The 19,521-nt window shown below is 40.4% G+C and overlaps 2 protein-coding genes across 4 annotated transcripts in view; one reads left to right on the top strand and one right to left on the bottom strand.

Moving 5' to 3' along the window:
- Positions 1-3,983: 3,983 nt before the first annotated feature.
- Positions 3,984-10,827, top strand: klhl38a (kelch-like family member 38a). The gene is made up of 4 exons (XM_084378985.1): positions 3,984-4,265; positions 5,968-7,324; positions 7,526-7,631; positions 8,455-10,827. Exons 2-4 carry the CDS (start codon positions 5,969-5,971, stop codon positions 8,742-8,744), a joined length of 1,752 nt encoding a protein of 583 aa, XP_084235111.1. The 5' UTR covers positions 3,984-4,265; position 5,968; the 3' UTR covers positions 8,745-10,827.
- A 2,692-nt stretch (positions 10,828-13,519) lies between these two features.
- The window catches only part of spire1a (spire-type actin nucleation factor 1a), a 29,550-nt gene continuing 23,548 nt past the window's right edge, over positions 13,520-19,521 (bottom strand). The window contains exons 13-19 of one of the 3 annotated variants that reach the window (XM_084379726.1): positions 18,480-18,503; positions 17,935-17,964; positions 16,662-16,799; positions 16,476-16,546; positions 15,860-15,887; positions 15,546-15,706; positions 13,520-15,442 (exon numbers count right to left, since the gene is read on the bottom strand). In XM_084379726.1, coding sequence (XP_084235852.1) covers positions 15,184-15,442; positions 15,546-15,706; positions 15,860-15,887; positions 16,476-16,546; positions 16,662-16,799; positions 17,935-17,964; positions 18,480-18,503 — 711 coding nt within the window. In that variant the 3' untranslated portion in view covers positions 13,520-15,183. The remainder of the gene's footprint in view (positions 15,443-15,545; positions 15,707-15,859; positions 15,888-16,475; positions 16,547-16,661; positions 16,800-17,934; positions 17,965-18,479; positions 18,504-19,521) is intronic. The other 2 variants (XM_084379727.1, XM_084379728.1) reach the window with 2 other exon arrangements.

The following is a 19,521-nucleotide window of genomic DNA, read 5'->3' as shown; positions in this document are numbered from 1 at the left end:
TATGTTGAGCAGGACGATGTAGTTTACTGACACAAAACTAGATGATATTTTACTCTATTCTGACAAACTGCAACTTTATTGACTTGTAAATTTATCTTTTAAAATGGAGCAATTCAAGCAGGATCAAAATATAATTTGTCTTTCTCCCTTCGCTGCCATGTTGCTGCCAAGTTTTTCCCAAATAAGGTCCCATGGGTTCCACCAAAAAGGCATGTTTGTTTCTTTAGTTTGTTTAGGCATAAAAAATCAGTCAATAAAGATCTTTAGCTTCTGATAGCACTTTCTTCCTCAACACTACACAGTGCACCTTTAAGGTTAGTTTCAAGTTTATCTTTATTTCTTCACTGACAAAACATCATTCAAAACATAAAAGCATCAAGCAATGTGTGTGGATGCTTCTACAATAATACAAAGTAAGATATATCAGTCTTGGAAAACACTTGTTGGTGTTTATAGTACAGGTGTAACAATAAATAGATAAGGATAATGGTGCCTCAATTGATCTTAACTGAATCGTATTTATCATTGTTTGAAATGAAGCTATTACGATGTATAACCAAATATTATGTGTATACAGGATATGAGTAATTAAAAAACAAACACAAACCATTCAAATTTTCTTTAAAGCAGAAATATATTTTTCATTTGGCTTTTCAAATTGCTTCCAATAAGTCAGACTTACATCAAGATTTACCGCTGCACACTTTCAGTCCTGAGCTCTGTCAGTGCATTTAAATTTAGATTTAAGTCCCCAGAGCCTTGGATTTTCTTCAGTAGGGAGTTATTGCTGGATCAAGAAAGTTTTAAGCCGGTAAGATAAAGTGAAAGTGGAAAATTCAAATCATCATCTTGCACCTGAGCCTGCATTTTTTTTTTTTTTAAGAAACTGGTCATTGTCAGATTTCCAGCTTCGCCCCTGAAGGAGTCTGTCAGACAAACCATGACCTATGAGCGTTAAGCTGTCACTTGGTAACTTGTAACAGAGTGTAGGATTTCACTGTGTGTGTGACAAAGTCCACGAAAGCTGTGTGTGCTCACATGTCATGATGTCTGACCTGCTGACAGCTCACTTTCTTGCAGCTATGTCATTCAATCCGTCCAGATGTAATTCCAGTTCCCTGCCATGTGCCGCTAAGCAAACATGACAATATTTCATCTCACTGCCTCAGGAGCTGCGAGACGTACAAGTACGAGATAAGGCCCGCTGTGAGATGAAGAAATGACAACTTAGAGATATCAGTTGAGAGGAAAAGGGGGTTTAAATGCCTCAGAACCATATCCATCTTCAGAGGTCATGACATAAAAGGAGAAAATATTTCATTTTTATTTTAATCTCAGCCATCAGTGACTTCAAATAATGTTACAAGATTCTGTCCAGAGTCATTTTTATCTTTCGGCAAGGTATGATAATCTACTGCCTGTTCCTCTGTATTACTGTTTGGCTTGTGATCCCTTAAAATGAAACAATATCTGCTTGTGACCTCTCATCAGAGGCTCTGGTTTCAGCTCTGAGGAGTTTTTCTTCTCTGACTGTTTAATTTGAAGGGTTTGAAGAGGCCTGCAGCAATAAAGGAAAAATTAACATAACATCACACAACATCTCAAGCATATCAAGGCACTTTTGGTTATTCAGTTAATGAGTCAGGATTTTCAAGAAATTAGTGTCTGTGTGTTGAAACAAGAAAGAAGACAAACACATTAAAACAAGTTGAAGTATTCTCATGGCATTTCACTTGAAGAACAGAAGAGTTTAAGTTTTAATAATCAAACGTACCACAAGGAACATTTAACTGGTTATGAAACTGGTTGTGTGATTTTAATACTGATGTCTCTATATGACCTGCATAAGCAAACATGACAACGTGTGAAAAGGACTGGCCTTTTCTATAAAGTTGTTCTTAATGCCTGTCATGGTGTCAGATTTCGACCCACCTGTGTCGGATAAGTAACTTTTTTTTTTTTTTTTAAATGTATGGTGGAGCGCTGAGGATTAATAGAGGAGTCTTACAGCCTGAGGACAGAAGCTGCTCTGTAGTCTGGTAGTATGGGACTAAAATATATTACTCATTACAGCTATTAATCTTATATCGCCACAAATAGATACACTATCTCATCGCCAGGCATCATTCAGACAGCTGTGTTTGAAAAAAGAAAAATAAATAGAATTGAAGGTATGTCGTGTCTTTCATTCACTCACTTTCAAAACTAGTCAGATTAAGATCTTTATCATAGCAGGTGTTATGCTCATACCGCTTTTCACCACAGGGGCCGCCAGAATCAACACAAAGTAAAGCTCCATTTTGCTGCTTTAAAGATTTTCATGAAATCAAGAAACATTTTTTATTCTATTTTCTAACAATTGTTATTCACTGAAATCCCATCCTGTAATTGCTCTCCAGCTATTCCAATCCCCATGATACCTTGCGTAAATTATCCTGTCACTTAACAGGAATCGTTTTCCATGGTAACAGGATTATAATCCTCATTCAAGAGCGATTGGTATGGTTTATCAATTATTCATGAAAATCTAGGTTTGCAACTTTATCCAGTAAATACTACTCATGCTATCGATATTGCTAGGCCCACTTATCTAACACTTTTGAAGCCTTGAAAGTGTCACCATTGCCTCAGTTATTAAGATACTTTGTTATGCAAGCTAGTTCCGCCAAGCACTGGAACCCATAATCCTTTCATATAATAATAATATTAATAATAATAATAATAATAATAATAACAAAATGTATTTAAAAAGAGGGTTTACAAAGTGATTTGACAGACAAGCAAAAGCAGGAAACTCTGGAAGGCAATATTACAGAATAAACACTCAACAGTCAAGCCAAACACGAGGAGGTCTAGAGTTAAAATAAGAAGGCAGAACAGAAAATGTAAAAACACACAAAAGACAATATGAGTCATTACAAGTAAAAGGAATAAAAGCCATAAAACAGGCAAATTACAGAAGAAAGGAGGAAAAGCAATGCAAAAATAGAGACCAAAATCAATAAAGGATGATAAGAGGACAACATCACGTCAGAGGAATAAAGAACAGATAAAAAGATTAAGAGCAGTAAAAAGAATTATAAATAGATTAAAGAAAAACAAATAAAAGCAGCAAAGGACGGTAAGAAAAAAGACATCACATGAGAGGAATTGAAAACAGATAAATAGACTAAGAGCAGTAAAAGGAATAAAAAGATAGAAAGATGAAAAATCAGTTTAAAGGGTACTTCACATTAAAGCAAATCTAATAAAGTGCGTTTTTTTCCCAGTAAATTACTCACTGACCTCCCCAGAAAACTTTTAGATAGTAGTTTTCATTGTTAGGATTCAATTGGATTCACAGGAAACGATGGATGTAGTTTTATTGTTTGCCATTTATCTTATTAATATCAGCCTCACTGTTCACTGTTAACTCTCCTGATGCCTCATCAGACCTGTATTTGGTTACTGCATTACTAATTACTTATGCAAGTAAACTAAAATCTATGGATTCATCATAAACTAGATTTAATTAGGCCAAATATGCCACTGAGACTATATATCTCCACTGCATTCAGGATTGGTGGCCATGGATGCTCTGTGGCAACAAGGTAACCGACACCTGAGACAAGTGAGTAGTAGTAGTAGTAACAGTAGGTATCTCCAGTGGTGCACAGACAACACACAGTAACACCGCCCCACCTTGAGGCAGACTGATCGCAGTTCTTACAGCTGTTTCTCCTGATCAAGCTGGCCCATCAGCGCTGCTCTATATATACCTTCATCCTGAGTTACACACACGTGGGAGGAGGAGGAGGAGGAGGAGGGCTTAAACAGCACAGGAAGATGGACAGGGGTTAGCAGCTCGGGGACACTTTGATTAAACACCAGCCTGGGTGGGCTCGATGGCTGAGTCAGGACCCTGTGATGATTCTCCCTCCCCTGGCTATTGTAAACACTCTTTCCTCTGGACCCTGGCAGAGCTGTTAAGCCGGCAACTGGGTACCAAACAGCTCTGTGTCACATGAGAGGCCTGGCTGGAGTCACAGTGGCCCGGGATACTATTCTTAGTCACAGGAATGTACACAGTGGCCTCATGGCGAGCTCCACAGCGCCTAACTGGAGAGCCTCGCCGTTTCTCTGTGTCATGCTCCTTTTCTCTCCCTGACTACACTACCAACTCAGTCTCTGGATAATGTTTTGGGTCTCTTTTGAGTGGAACTGACATTTTGTCTGGCCAGACTGACCAGACTCTTTGGATATTATTGTTTTTCTGAAGGCAGGAGGTAAGGATTTACTCTGTCACAGATGTTGCTGATGAACTGGCAACAGGTTCATCAGCCAGACGTTTGACACAAATGTGATATTTATGTGCTTCGGCGCAGTTTTTTATTGTAGAACGGCACAGTTGTTCAATTTGATTTGCAATATCTTCCGTATCTGCTTCACTTGTATTCATTTGTTGATAATTTTCATCATTAATAATCTCTTTCATGTTTCAGCGAGTCAGATACTTCTGATATAATCCAGCTGTGCCACATTTAAAATTACTTGTATTGATCATTTATTTATAAATCAGCAATTGCACTTACAGAATTAAGAGTTATAAAAAGTCTAATAACCTATCCATAGCCAGTGTTTACATGATCAATCTTCAGAAACATTATTGATGACTGACTAGAAAGTATCCCAAGTAATTTCATATAATTTATATGAGACTGACTCGAGATGTGATTTCTGATGCAATTCATCAGAAGGAGCTCTTGGCCTCTACCACAGTCACTGGCATTTCATAATATACAATAATGATCAGAGGTCATATATCAGACAGGGGTCCCATAAGTGGGAGTAATCAGTAGCTGTCGCGGGGGTGATTAGAAGACTTAGTGTTGCTAATAGCCCAATGAAATTCCCGCTCTTTAAACGGCAGGATCATCACAAACCCTCCAGCCAGGGAGAGATAGACTGACACTGGAGAGGAGGAATATGGTGGAGTGAAAAAAAACAAAATATAGAAAATAGCAACAGAGACAGCGAAGGAGATGTCTGCAAAGAGAAAATCAGGGGGATGAAGAGGCAAACACAGATGGTGTGTCGACACAGTCCTGTTGATATTAGCAGTGATGGGCTGCCTGATAAGGGAGATGTGGCCTAACGCTACATGGGATGCATCAAGATAATTTAGAAGGGGTAAAAATAGAAATCTGTGAGTCAGTAATCGTCACATTTAGGACAGCTGCTCTGCAGTGAGTTTTAAGTGTTTGAGAGTGGCCTAATGAATGAAAGAGTGTGCTATCAGAGGGATCTGAGAGCACAGGTGTAAGTCAGATAAGTGTACAGATTAAACTAATCCATTTCTGTTATCACAATTCAAAATAACCAACCCCTTATGCCACTGAGATTTGTGAGGGTGCAGAAACTAGAAAGGAAAATTAGCATTGTGGGTAAATTACTAATTCTTTGTTGTATTTATGGATTTGAAGTCTTTTTGTAGAGGCATCTGGTTCTACTTTTGGACCTTAAAGGAGTCATTTCAAATTGTACACGTTGACTTCGAGTTCAGAACATAACATCCAGTAAAACCACAACATCTTGTTTTTACACTTTGGTGTTTGCACAGATTTAACAAATGAGATATAACATATTAATTAGTGAGCTTTGCAAGTGCAGCCTTGCAGATTTATGACATTTGAAGACAGCCACACTAGCTGTTTCCCCTGTTTATGGTGTTTATGCTAAGCTAATCTTTCTAACTCTCAGCACGAAAGTAAATAAGCATATATCCCTAAAATGTCAAACTATACCTTCAACTCCAACAATAAACATTATTTTCTATTCTCGATTACAACGTCCATGCTATCAGGTCATTACCTTGGCTTAATAGGGCTATCAGTGTAATGTCATCAGAACCATCTCTTTCCAATGGACAACAGAAATACAACACTATGATCTCAGAGTCTCTCTTTTCGCTCGCTACTCTTTCCACAGAATGGCCTGCAGACCACGAGACGTTTTCTCCTTCAAAGACTCAGAACTTCCTTCCCACCTTCTGGCCCAGCTCAACATCCTCCGGCAGGAGCGCATCCTGACAGACGTCCTGCTCTGCACGGAACACCAGGAGATCCCCTGCCACAGGAACGTCCTGGTGTCCAGCAGCCCGTATTTCCGAGCCATGTTCTGCAGCAACTTTCTGGAGAGCAGTCAGGCACGAGTGAATCTGAAGGGAATCTCCTCAAATGTCCTCAGTGGCATCGTGGACTACGTCTACACAGGCTGCATCACCATCACCATGGAGATTGTGCTTCCACTCATGCAGGCAGCATCCATGCTTCACTACGGAGGTCTCTTTGAGGCCTGCTCCATGTTCCTCCAAGAGCAGCTGAGTCCTGAAAACTGTCTGAGCATGATACGACTCTCTGAGATCCTCCACTGCGAGAGTTTGAGGGAAAGGGCAAAGGAGATGGCGGTGAGGTGTTTCTCCGATGTAGCTGCCACAGAGGACTTCTGCGAGTTGTCTCTTCCTGAGCTCATGTGCTACCTCGAAGACGACCGACTTTGTGCAGAGGAGGAGCAAGTGTTTGAGACCCTCCTGGCATGGATCCACCATGACCCGTTCTCAAGACAGGGCGCAATCCACGACCTCTTCAAGAAAGTCCGTCTTCGCTACATCCACCCAACCTACCTGTTCCAGTTTATCGCCAATGACCCACTGGTGCAGTCCTCCACCCTCTGCACTGAGATCATCGAGTCAGTGCGTCGCCTCATGCTCACAGTCAGCACCAAGTGCAGCCGCGAGCTCAAGCCACTGTGGACCACGCCACGACGTTACACCTGCAGGGAAACACTGGTGGTGGTTGGAGGACGTAAAAACAATGAACAGACCTCACGGGAAGCCTTGCTGTACGATGAAAGGACTCATCGTTGGCAGTGGTTGGCTAAGCTCCCTCTGCGCCTTTACAAAGCAGCATATGTGTGTATTCATAGCATCCTCTATGTGCTCGGCGGGCTCAGCCTCTGTATGACATCAGGCGACAGCTCGGTCAGCGCCACAGTTTACACACTGTCCCTGAAGACCAACCAGTGGCGGACTGCTGAGCCCATGTTGGAGCCACGATATGCCCACCAAAGTGTGTCCTATCTGCACTTTATATTTGTGTTAGGAGGCATCGGGGTGGACAAGAGAATCTCCCAGTCAGTGGAGAGATATAACAGTATGTTTAATCAATGGGAGGCCATGGCACCAATGCCCACAGCAGCACTGCATCCAGCTGTGGCAGCCAGTGATCAGAGGATCTATGTTTTTGGAGGGGAGGATGCCATGCAGAATCCAGTCAGGCTGATTCAGGTAGAGAAGACTTCTCATTTTGAGTTCAATCCCTTGCCACACAAACACAGACATGGCCCTGAATTAAATTCACTGTTAGTATTTGCAGGCAGAAAATGAAAAATCAACGGTTCTGAGGAAACACTAGGATGTCGCACAAATAGACATCAAACTACATTCTTTGATGAAGACTGTCTGCTGATGTTTGCGGTGTGTCAACAGGTGTATCACATCTCTCGCAACTTGTGGTCCAGGCTCGAGACAAGGACGGTGAAAAACGTTTGTGCTCCTGCTGCTGTCATTGAAGACAAGATCTACATCGTAGGAGGTGAGCTCAAAATAAGTTGTTTTCCTTAACCGTTTCATGGTTTTATATTACAGATGCAGGGACAATAAACAGAAAACATTCTCAAGTGCAATTCCTGAAGGGAACACCCTCTGGGAAATTTTCCAGCTCTGTTTGTCATGACAAACCCAGGTGTTTTTACCGAGACCTCAGGAAATCTACAGCTGTGTTTGTGGCGACTGAACACATGGAGCTGTTTTAAGCCAAAATACTTTGTTTTTCTAACCCAAAACAGTTTTTTTTGTGCTTCAACCTAAAACTTTGTGATAAAGTTAACTTTTGCAAAATATCTACTCACTATGGTCCACCAGCACCACCAGCACCACGCTGAGAGGTGTGTGAGGTTGCAGGTTGTTTGGCAGTGGACCAAACCACTGTGAGGCATATGGGAGGGGGGGTGAACCAATCTTTAGAAACTTAAAAACACATCTTTCCGCATCTTTAATTAGCACAAGTGATTTCATTGCATATTAGCGTATACTTTCAAATTATATGTATTTAGTGATCAAGCTTATTAAGGGGAACAAATCTCCTGATTCGATCCTATCACTATATTCAGTTGCAGATTAATACACATTTGATGCACTGTTGAGTATTTCCATCAGCAGGACGATGTATGTGAGAACAGTGAACAGTAGCTCACTGATGTGCTTTTTAGTAGTTTTTGGACAACAGTGGAGCTCTATATTGCAGCGTAATGAGCTAAATCAGGATTTGGATACACAGACAATACTTGTTGATTTTGGTCTTTCATTTATCTACAATAAAAAAAACACTAATTCTTCAATGAAAATCGTATTTCCAGGATACACCAGGCGAATGATCGCCTACGACACCAAAGCCAACAAATTCGTCAAGTGTGAGAACCTGAAGGAGCGGCGGATGCATCACAGCGCTACAGTGATCAACAACAAGCTCTACGTCACGGGTGGACGGATCCTCAACAGCCACGACGTCATCGAGGACTCGGACTGCTTCGAGTGTTACGACCCAAAGACAGACGTTTGGACCTCGAAAGGTTCTTTACCGTACAAGCTGTTTGACCACGGCTCCCTGCCGCTGGTCTGCGTTTCCAACAGACCCAACCCACCATGACCTGCCGTCCAACCAGCCACTTGGCGGGATGCTTTGCTACATGCTCGTCACCTTCCCTTTGCCATTATTTACTGGCCTCTAATTACACAAATGGGAAACCATTTCAACCTGACTGCATTCCTTCACGCAGCTCAGTCTCTGCCACAACTTAGCGGCATGTTAGGCCACGCTGACATTCATCTGAATCAAAGGAGAGCTCAGCTGACGGCCAGAGGTGTCGTGTCTGAGACACCTGGGAACTGTGGAACTGAACTGAGGACCCACGAGATGACAAGAGGCAGAAAGTGCTCACGCAGCAAGCAGCTGTTCAGACACATACGTAATCCAAAAAGCTCTTTCCGCAGATGGCTGCACTCGTTTGATGGTGACTAAAAGTGTTAATGCTTTAATTTCCCAGACATTTAGACGCAGCATATCACTGGCTGGCAGCTGTAGCAGACTTCCCTGTAACAATTAAATACATCGGGAATTACATGTCTGGCTGCTTGTTAACTCTATCAGCTCTGCTTGTCGTGTAAACCTGAAAAAAATGACAAAAAAGAGAGAGATAATACATTTGCACTTTAGAGAGAAATACATTCCTCCTTGACCCACATGCTTCTATCAGAGTGCACTTGAGAACAATGGTGACAAACTCCCCCTGCAAGGAAGTCTACCATGTTTGCTGAAGTGTTGAAAAGCACAGTTTAACTTAAATGAAACGATCTGGTCCAACTCTATTCCACTTTAGTTGGCTAGATTCATGACTTTCAGAACTGTTTCTGCAACCCCCTACTAAACATGCTCTTGATTCATGGATGTTTTCACTTGCAGAATATGAAGTGTATATAATATGAAGTAGAATGAAAAGAGGTGATGTTCAAGTACAGTTGTTAGATAAAGAAAATGGCTTCACAGGCAGCTACGTTGATGTAAGGACATGTGACAACGCTGCCTTTGAGGGACAGTGCATGGCAGGGATGCAGCGACCTACTAAGGGCGACTATAACTGGAAATGTGGAGGGAAGGGCTGTCAGGGTTTGCAGCCTGCAGCGGGCTCATGGACACATGTAACCTGCAGGTGTTTTCTCACCAGCTGAAATATATTTATCTGAGAAAAAGAGCTGTAACGTATCAGAGAAAGATGTAACACGATGTGACTGTGGGTCCTCCTCTGCAGCCACTACTGTTGCTTCTGTCACTGCTGTGCTCCGGCTCCTCTAAGACTGCATCACTGATCAACTGCATGCTACATGCAACCGCTGCTACAGTACTTGCACAATTGACTTTCTCTTGTATTTTAAAAATGTTTTATTTCCAATTGAACAATGAGCTTGTATTTTGGATAAATGTTTCCCTTTTGTCTGACTTGATTTTTAAAGGAACACTGTTATTCATGTGTATGTATTTGGGGTAATGCTTTACATTAAGGTCCTTGTAATAGCTTTTAATTAACAGGTAGTTATGCCCTTATCAGTCCTTATAAGATGCTCATTAACATTAATAAGATTTAATAATAGCAACATAAACATGTTTATTGTTAGGTCATTAGACATTTATAAGAAACCTGTTGACAGTAAGACTGCTTAACAATGTTAATATAAACCTTATATTCTTATAATTGTTCATAATACCGTTACAAACTCACCTATTGAGTGTAACTTACCTATTACATCATTGTTAAACTTTTACTAAGCATTTTTTGCTGCTTTATTAATGAATACATACTTCATTATGCATTTATAAGTATTTAAAGGGGAACCATGTGGTTTTGGAGGAAATTCTAAGTCAGAATTTTGATATTTTTTCCACAACTGAATAAACAAGCTGTTTGCAGAGGAAAATAAGGTCTCCTGTCCCAGTCCAAAGCTCCTGTGAGAATGATGTAAACACCAACACTTCCCAAGCTCCCTGTCCTGATCGCTAGCTGCACAGCTAACTGAGCTAACCAGCAGCATATCACCTACTCTGGTGATATGCTGCCCCCTATTTTGAGAACGGATTTTCAGCTAAATCAACAGGTGGCCAATATTCCTACACACCTTTAACTGCTAACAGACACATAATAAAGTACATATTCAATAAATGTATTTGTAATGTTATTATAAAATATAGGAGACTCATAAGGCTCATAAGCAGTCTATAAACTGTTAACAAGTGCTTATAGATGTCTTATATCTAACAATATGCATGTTTAGAATGCTATTATTAACACTTATTTGATAACCATCTTAAAAGAACTTGTAAGGGCATTAACTAATGCTATACAATGGCCTCTGTATAAAGCATTACTATATGGGGTAATACTGCAAAGAAAATCCCATTTCTAATGTACTGCTTTGAATTTCTCTGCACATAAGAACAAAAAAATACAATCTGTTATGGACAGCGGTACTGGACTGATTGTCTTTGGTTGCAGATTTAAATGGTTCTCCGTTTGTCTGCAGACTGGCTGAGTCACGCTCTCTTCACTCTCAAGGGAACATTGTTGGCATGGACACAGAAACATGTTCACTGGCTATCAGGTGGCACATTCGTTCACCATAGATCATTAAGTACCACTGCACGGGAATACTACATTATGTTTAACTTGTGCTGGAAAGCAAAAACAGTTTGCCGCCGGCGTGAAATGAAAACATTGCATCATGTTACAGTATGAATGATATATGCTAACCTCTTGACCCTTCAGGCCGCATTCTCGTCATAAAGCGTCTGGCAGGAGGAGCTCCATATGCAGGCTAAATATCTAGTTTCCCCCTGAGAGGCTCACTGTTTGGATGGTATGGCCTACTTGTATGAAGCCCTCCGCTGAAGTTGACATTAGGGGGAGAGATGTGGCATCAGTTTTCACTCTTACATTTTAATCCCTGCCCATTAGTGGGGGAACAGTGAAACCTGCCCAGGAGAAGCGACCAAATGGGAATTTCATCACACTCCACATTAGCAAGCCCAGCCTGTCATTGAACTAAATGGCTCCTTGTTAGCCTGATCACTGAATGCCTCACAGTAACAGTCTGTGTATGTGTCGATTCAGTGCCTGGATCATTGTCAAGACACACATACGTACATGATGACACCCAGCAGATTGTCCAAACCTCTGAGTTTTAACCCATCAACAAAGACTGTGACAGTTCTGGATAATTTGCCATCAGCTGAGTCAGATGTCATATGCTCGACTTAGTTAGCCAGAGCAGCATTTCAGAACAACACCCTGTGAAAGTTTTTATTGAGCTGCTGCTAAATACACAGCCTATTCAGACTGTTTATTGACTGTGTGTTTGCTCGCTGTCTTTCCATAGAAACCAGTGTGTGAGGGTCACCCTTCAGGGAGGCTGTGGCCTGGCAGGTTATTTTCAGTGTCTGTTACTAACCCATCAAGGGATAGCATTTCATTGCTAGCCCATTCTAGCAACACACACACAACAATTGTGGTGAGACGAACTATATGCACATGGGAGCCATCGGGATAAACTTTATCCTGCATAAACCTTGAGATTTTTTTAACAAGACCCTGGGAACTTTTTCAGCTTAATCTGAAAAATCCATCAAGTCTAAGACAGTGTCCGTACTTCTGTGTAGCCTGAGGGTGAGGAAATGTAATCTAACCTAAATGGCCTCAGTATTCTGGGCTGAGACCCATCCTCCATCCAAGTTTAATGAAAATCTGATCAGTAGTTTATGTGTAATCCTGCTGACAAACCAACCAACAAAGACACAGGTGAAAAAAAATGAGGTAAAATTAACCAGTAACATTTATTTATTTATTTAAAAACAACTTTTTCAAGCTTTTATAGACATAGGTCTTAACAGCTAGCAAATATGGATGAGTTTATTTTTTGTTTGATCATGTCAACATCCAGGTGCACCAGCTTAAAGTAGTGTAAGACACTACAGCTGTGGGAGTGCCTGTTGTCAGTCTGTAAATTTACTCTTCTGTGTAAATGTGATGGACAGAGGGATTAAGACAGTTTACATCTACAGTGTCAGAGGAGGAGTAGAAATAAGAGATTCTGACTTTTTCTTTCACATAAGTCCTGCTGAGACAACATACATCATCCTATTCAGATACAATGTGAGGTGCAAGCTACCAATGTTGTAAAAAAGTACCCAAAAGTCGGTAGTGGACATTATAATGGAGTTGAAGTCTGAAGTAGCAGAAAGTAGATATACACAAGTAAAGTACAAGTACCTCAAAATTATATTTAAGTATAATACTTAGGTGAATGTTTCAGTTACAATCACTGCAAGCTACAATCAAAGATTTAGTTTGGTAGTTCAGGTAATTATGTTAAAATGCCTACACATTGTGCATGGTTTCCTTTTTTATTCACTTTTGCACTGGAGTTATACTTAATGTAAAAGTCAAAGAGCAAAAGCTAAGGTAAAAATTTTAAAAAATAAAAAATGATGACGTTTTTCCTGGCAAGGCAAAGTCTCCAAGTAGCCCATGTAAAGAAGTTGATGTAAGATCACAATTTCTAATGACAACTACTGCAGCTGGTCGACTGCAAGGTATTATGTGCATGACAAGACTTTGATGTCATATTAAATTAACAAATCACTATAATCAGATGTACAAACTCTGAATAATGGATATCACTTAACATACCTGTAATACACAAATTCTACAACCAGAGGTCCTCAAGACCACAGGGTGTTAAGAGCAACAGCCAGCTTTCCTTTCAGTGCACCTCTATCGCCCTCTGCTGTCTCTGACATGATCCTGCACGTTGCGTATTCTCGAAGATCGCATGTGTATTACATTTAAATTCTGTAAATAAGAAATTGAACCCATCTTAAGAATCATGATGATTTTATTATAATTTCTTTGATAAAAACAAAGAGATCACAGTACAGCATGCATACATTCCTTACAGAGATCTAAACTGGTCAGATGTACAGTTCACTGGAACATGGCATTGGTATTTAACAGGCTGGTTAGGCGTTGTGTTCATTTGGTAACAACTGTCACAAAACACACTATATGAACACATATATGTGTGTGGGGGGGAGAGAGAGACAGACAGAAAAAAAGAAGCAGAGAGAGACAGAGAGAATAAAAGTTCATAAAGTATATTCAATGACAGTTAAACACTTAAAATGCCTACATTCAATTCACTGGAGTGTTTTGTTTTGTTTTGTTTTTGCCATTATTCCACTCTTACAAACAACCTGCAGCCATTCACACACACTTTCATTCATGGGGAACCCTGGGAAATGGCACTATAGACCCCCCCGAGAGATGAAAAACAAAAGACTTTTAATAATTATTATTAATTAAGACAAAAAAACCCCAACATAAACATTAAATCGGTCCAATAAAAGTGCGATTTAGGAGTCTCTTAACACTGAGGAGTTTATAAACTATACAATAGAAATAAAATCTTAATATTACATTGACACAAACATAATAACACTAATAATAAAGGTTTCAGAGATGAATTTCAGATAAAGAAACTCCAGAGGCAGAAATCTTAAAACATGGTAAAATTATACTTCTATTTCGTTAAGTTTTTTTTATATTAAATTTAAATTCGGAACAATTAAGATATACAGCATGTACACATTCATAAACCAACATTTCCGTGCTTCTATTGCCCATCTTGGAACATGGAGGGGCAAGAAACCAAACCTTGGATTACCCTAACGTCCCCCGTTGAGTCTATCACACATTATGTACAATAGGTCCGTAACTACAAAAGGCATTCAAAGAAAGAACTTACATTTTGGCACCAGGCACAGAATTGAATATACATTAAAACTAATAGCTAAAACTCACCCAGAAAAATAATGTGACTACCATCACCCCTCAACGTGTCTTCCCTACAACATGAGAGAACAGTGAATATGCATTTTAACTGCCTAAAAAATGAATGACATTTGGCATAATTGTTGCTGGAAGAATAAGAGAAGGGGCAGGGGAGTGGCAGAGATCTACCCCAACAGACCTGAAAGCAGGATCTACAGTGCATTTCTGTCAAAAAAGACAATCTATTGTTCTTCCTGAGTGCTAGAAGTAAACAGGAACTGGAGAACTGATTTATAGCTAAGGTTAGGGATGGGCCTTCATACTATTTACACATCATTACTGCAACTTTTGGCTTTCTGTATCATCTGATCCTGCTCTTAAGTCAAATATACATTCTCTCATCTGGTTCACAACCGCAATATCTGCAGCTCAATTTATCCATTCTACCCACCATGTCCTGAATTATCACTGACCTGTACAAACATGGCTCTCCTTTGTTATCTGGCAGCTACTCTCGAGTCCTGACCAATCATAGCGTGCCATCTTTTCCTGAGACGGGGGTAAGGTATAAGAACCTAACTTTGGGGTGGGATGGACTGGCTTCATGGTCACAGTGAGCCACTCAAAACTAGAGTAAGAGGGGATTTTTTTTCATTGAACACTAAGCTCTGGGGAGAGGTGTGAACAAAACTAGACCAAAATCCCACGTCCTTACACCTCCTTGATGGTGCGCTCTGACGGCCTGAAGTTGACTGAGTTGGACGATGACATGTAGAAGGATTGGGTTTTGCGATTGAGGCGGGCACGCTTGTTGGCCACACACAGGCTACGCTTGCTGGAGGAGATGATCTCCGTTATGAACTTTTTGCAGTCTACGCAGATCTCCATGGTGACCCAGTCCTCGGTGAGCTCCTTGGGCAGGTCTGGCTCGTCCTCTGACTGACCGTCTTTACTGCTGTGTTTAGAAAACCTGAGGACGGAGACAAATCATGAACAACTAACATGACAAAGCATGGCATTTTGACTGTATTTGCCTAGTATATAGAAGAAACAGGAGTTCTTCAGACACATACCTGATACTTCTGCGCAGGCTGTGTCGGCTATGTCCAGACCCAAACGGGTTCTTCTCTGGCTCAGCAGAGGCAGACGCTCCACCTGCTTCCTCTTTAGCCGCAGCAACAGGGCCCAAAGAATAGATGGGCAGGGTGGAGTAGGGCTTAGACGGCAGCCGCATCTGAAGTACAAAAGATACACTGAGTGTTAAAAAAATACAGTATATGGAGTTTATGGAGCACCTGTTCAGTGAGCAGCCAACAGGTGTCAAGAGTGTCAAATTTCTAAAGTGAGTGTTCAGAAGTGAATAAAATATAAGTCAACAGCCTCCTACCTTTTTAGAGCACTGGGAACACACAGGCCTGGAGAGGATAAAAAGAAACTGTTACAATAATATATTGCTAAACGGATGCAAACTTAAAGGTCATATGGATAACATTTGTATGCAGACAAATCTTTTCCTTTTTAAATAATACATCTACAGAGCCTGTAGAAAAGTGCAGATTAAAAGTATCTCTCCTCCTCAGACATTATCATGACTGTTAATTAATAATTTTAAATTGTTTGTTGGGTCCAAAATGACCCTTCTTTCTAACACCACATCTCTGGATTTATTTCATTTTAAACCTTGTAGTCTTCAGACCCAACGACACTGACTCAATTGACATCACTTGAGGAAATATATCTGATTTCATACTGCTACCCTATGGAGCCACAAAGGCATTTGTTTGGTATAAAGGCGGGTCTTTGATTTGTCCATTCTGGGCTACTGTAGAAACATGGTGGTCTAACATAGTGGACTCAACTGTAGATATGAAAGGCTCATTCTAAGCTAACCAAACACAATCATTCTTAGTTTCAGGTGATTATACACTCGTGAAACTACAAACCTAAATCCTGCACTCTGAACCTTGAAATTGAGTAGCTCTCATAGCAGTGAGTGAACTTACCTTTTGCAGAACTGGCAGGTGTAGGACCAGGTGAAGAGAGAGAACCTCTTGGTCCGACATGAAAAACATAGCTAGAGAGGAAATCATAAAGTGAGTGAGGTGAAGGTTTGTAGAATCTGTTGCATTTAAGTGATGACTGAGGAAAATTAGCACTTTGACGACAAAAACTCTCCATGTGGCGTTTACCTTTCCTTTCTTGAGGGCGGTGTAGATGTCTTTGTACTGCTGGAACTTCTCCAGCTCGGCCTTGACCAGGACCTGTCTGATGTGCATCACCTCCTCCACCGTGAGAGCCAGACACTCCACTGGGTAACAGAACTCCTCCTGCGGGTAAAACACACATCACATGAACAAATCTACCCATACGTATGCAGATCAGGAACCAGATAACCCAAAAGAGAACAAGAAGTGATGGGATCTGCTGCAAATGAAACTAACACAATGTGAATGTGACAATCCAAGCAATATATCCATACTAATTTCTCCCAAACAAAAGCACAGAACACCACTTCACCAAAAGACCAAGCATGCGATGAGGTGGTGAAAGTGAAAACACCAGTTTTCAACAGCATGAATGGACTGTATGTTATCTGTGAACAGCAAATGATCAGACATGCAGACTCAAGTCAACTGAAGTCACTGCTTTAATGACTTACAACTTGACTTGACAGGAAATAAATGCCTTGAGACTCAACTTGGGAGCTAAAGCCTCGTGACTTGACATGAGACATGATGACTTCAATGACTTTTCTGTGTTCATTTCATGTTAGCAGATGCTGCAAGTAGGAAAAAGTGACTCGACTTTGGGACTTGACACAACATGTGACTTGACTGTACCAAGAAAAATGACTTGGAACTGAAGTCGCATGTCTGCAAATGATGTTTTTCACTGACATGACAGCATGACAATGAAAGGATATACAGAGAATCCTGGCGATGTAACACACCCGTCATGTTGGTGGTCCACAGCTTTTGACATCAGCTTACTTTACTTACAGTATAAAACTACTCACAGTACTATGATATTTCCATATAAATGTTTTAGAAGTATTATTGCCACAAAACCAATTTGCAAGTGGACCCCCAAAATGGCACCAGAGGTGGTCACCAGGAGATAAGTGACATACTTGGTAGTCTATTCAACACTTTCAACATACTCATCTTTATTTTGTCTAATGCACCCAAAGTCAAACTCTGCAGAGATGAAAGTTGCTCAGGGAACTTTTCCACTGATCATTTACTCTCAGACATCTTTGATGAGAAAATGTGAGCTGTTAATGTTTAATGATCACATCTCATCACTTTGCCATTTTCTTCTGAACCATCCCTGAGCTATTTTCAACATGCTGCAGGTCTCCTGTTCACACAAATGGTCCCATTCATGTGAAACAGGTCAATTGAATTATAGGTTTTTCTGGAAGGGTTCCCCACACAGTGTTATGCAACAACAGTGACATACCGTGCCCTGAGCACCACTCGCGGCTTCCACCTGACCAGAGGGAACAAGAGATTCAAACAGAAGCAGGACCTTATATTCCAACAAGCTAATGACAAACGGTACCTTGATATAATTTAATACAACAACAACTACATGAATCTATTTTAGGATATTTTGAGTCTGCCAGTTACATCATTATCTACAGCCAACTTGGATCAAAAGAAAGTAATGTGTACAGTTTTGAAAGAGTCCCAAGTGTTCATACATTATTTTACAATCTTCACTTTCCAAGAGCCCATAACAGTAATATACTGCTATTTCAGGTCACTTGTGGAATGAAACTTAATCTCATTATCAGCACAACTTCATAACAGGAAGTCCCATGACAGAAAAATCATCTGACAGCACCCAGGTCAAGATCATTTCATGTCTGCTTCATCACAGACACAAACACCTTAGACATCTCTCCTGTGTCTTCCCTAATCGATCCCACTCTCTGGTTTTCTACTGATTCAAAATGTAAGAATGGGCTGATGACGATGGATAAACAGAGATGACCAAGTTACCTTGGCACCGGGATCCGCCATCAGCTGCAGCATTATTTAAAATGGGAAATGACTGAATGTAAGTCTTTGGGATAAGACAGTTGACCGGTGTAAACATTTTAATGAGATACAACAGGAGTACCAGAGAGGGAGGGAAACTGCAACAAGGAATCCTACTGTTTTAATCTACTAGAGAAGCTCAGCTCCTATCTATGCGAGAGGGAAATCGTGTTTGAGCATGTGCTTTCATCAAAAAAGGAAAAGGCCTCTCGTAAAATAAAATTACTCTTTGATTTTATAATGAAAAGGAGGACTAGAAAACCCAAAAGGGTTGCTTTTGTTTACTTCAACCTTTCTGAAAGAAGTTTAATTATTCTCGTTGTTAACAAGCAAGACACTAACATAAAAGGCATTAAGGCCAGTTAATAAATAATGCTTTTAAAGTGAATCGTTAGGAATATCTTGACCAATAAACTCAGTATTTACTCTTCTTTGGTCTTCAAAATAGCAGCATAATAGAAGTGGTCAGTAATTTAAATAGGGATGTATTTTAAAAGTGAAGTGTTAAAATATAAAAATATCCCCAAGAAACGTCTCCGTCAGAGTTTTAGGCATATGAGATCTTTGGTTGGTTGAAATTACTACAACCTCTGGGTTGGTGCCAGAAGTCTGCCTTATAAACTACCAGAGTGATGAGAATGAACCATTTCAATTTAAATCGCCCTCATACAGCGGCCTGTCCTGTGGTTTCAATTACGTCCATCATCCTCACTCTGAGAACCAGTGACCTCATGGCAAACAAATGACTAGTCACAGGACGGGAGTAAATCAACAGATATATTATTGTATGTCCACGGCTGTCAGGAGGGTTAGTCAAAGTTCATTCCAATTGTAATGTCCATGTGTGTTACTCCACAAACTGCAATTTTCATGTATGTTCTTAATGTACTTTTAGTATATTATCCTTTTCATTCCATTAATGACTAATCACAATGCAGACAGATTTACATTTGTCTGATGACAGTAAAATCAGTTATGTCTGTAAGGCATTGTTGATAAAACC

Source organism: Pagrus pagrus, assembly GCF_965226575.1.
Source record: "Pagrus pagrus genome assembly, chromosome: 17".
NCBI lineage: Eukaryota > Metazoa > Chordata > Actinopteri > Spariformes > Sparidae > Pagrus > Pagrus pagrus.
This window is presented reverse-complemented; position numbering and strand designations above follow the sequence as displayed.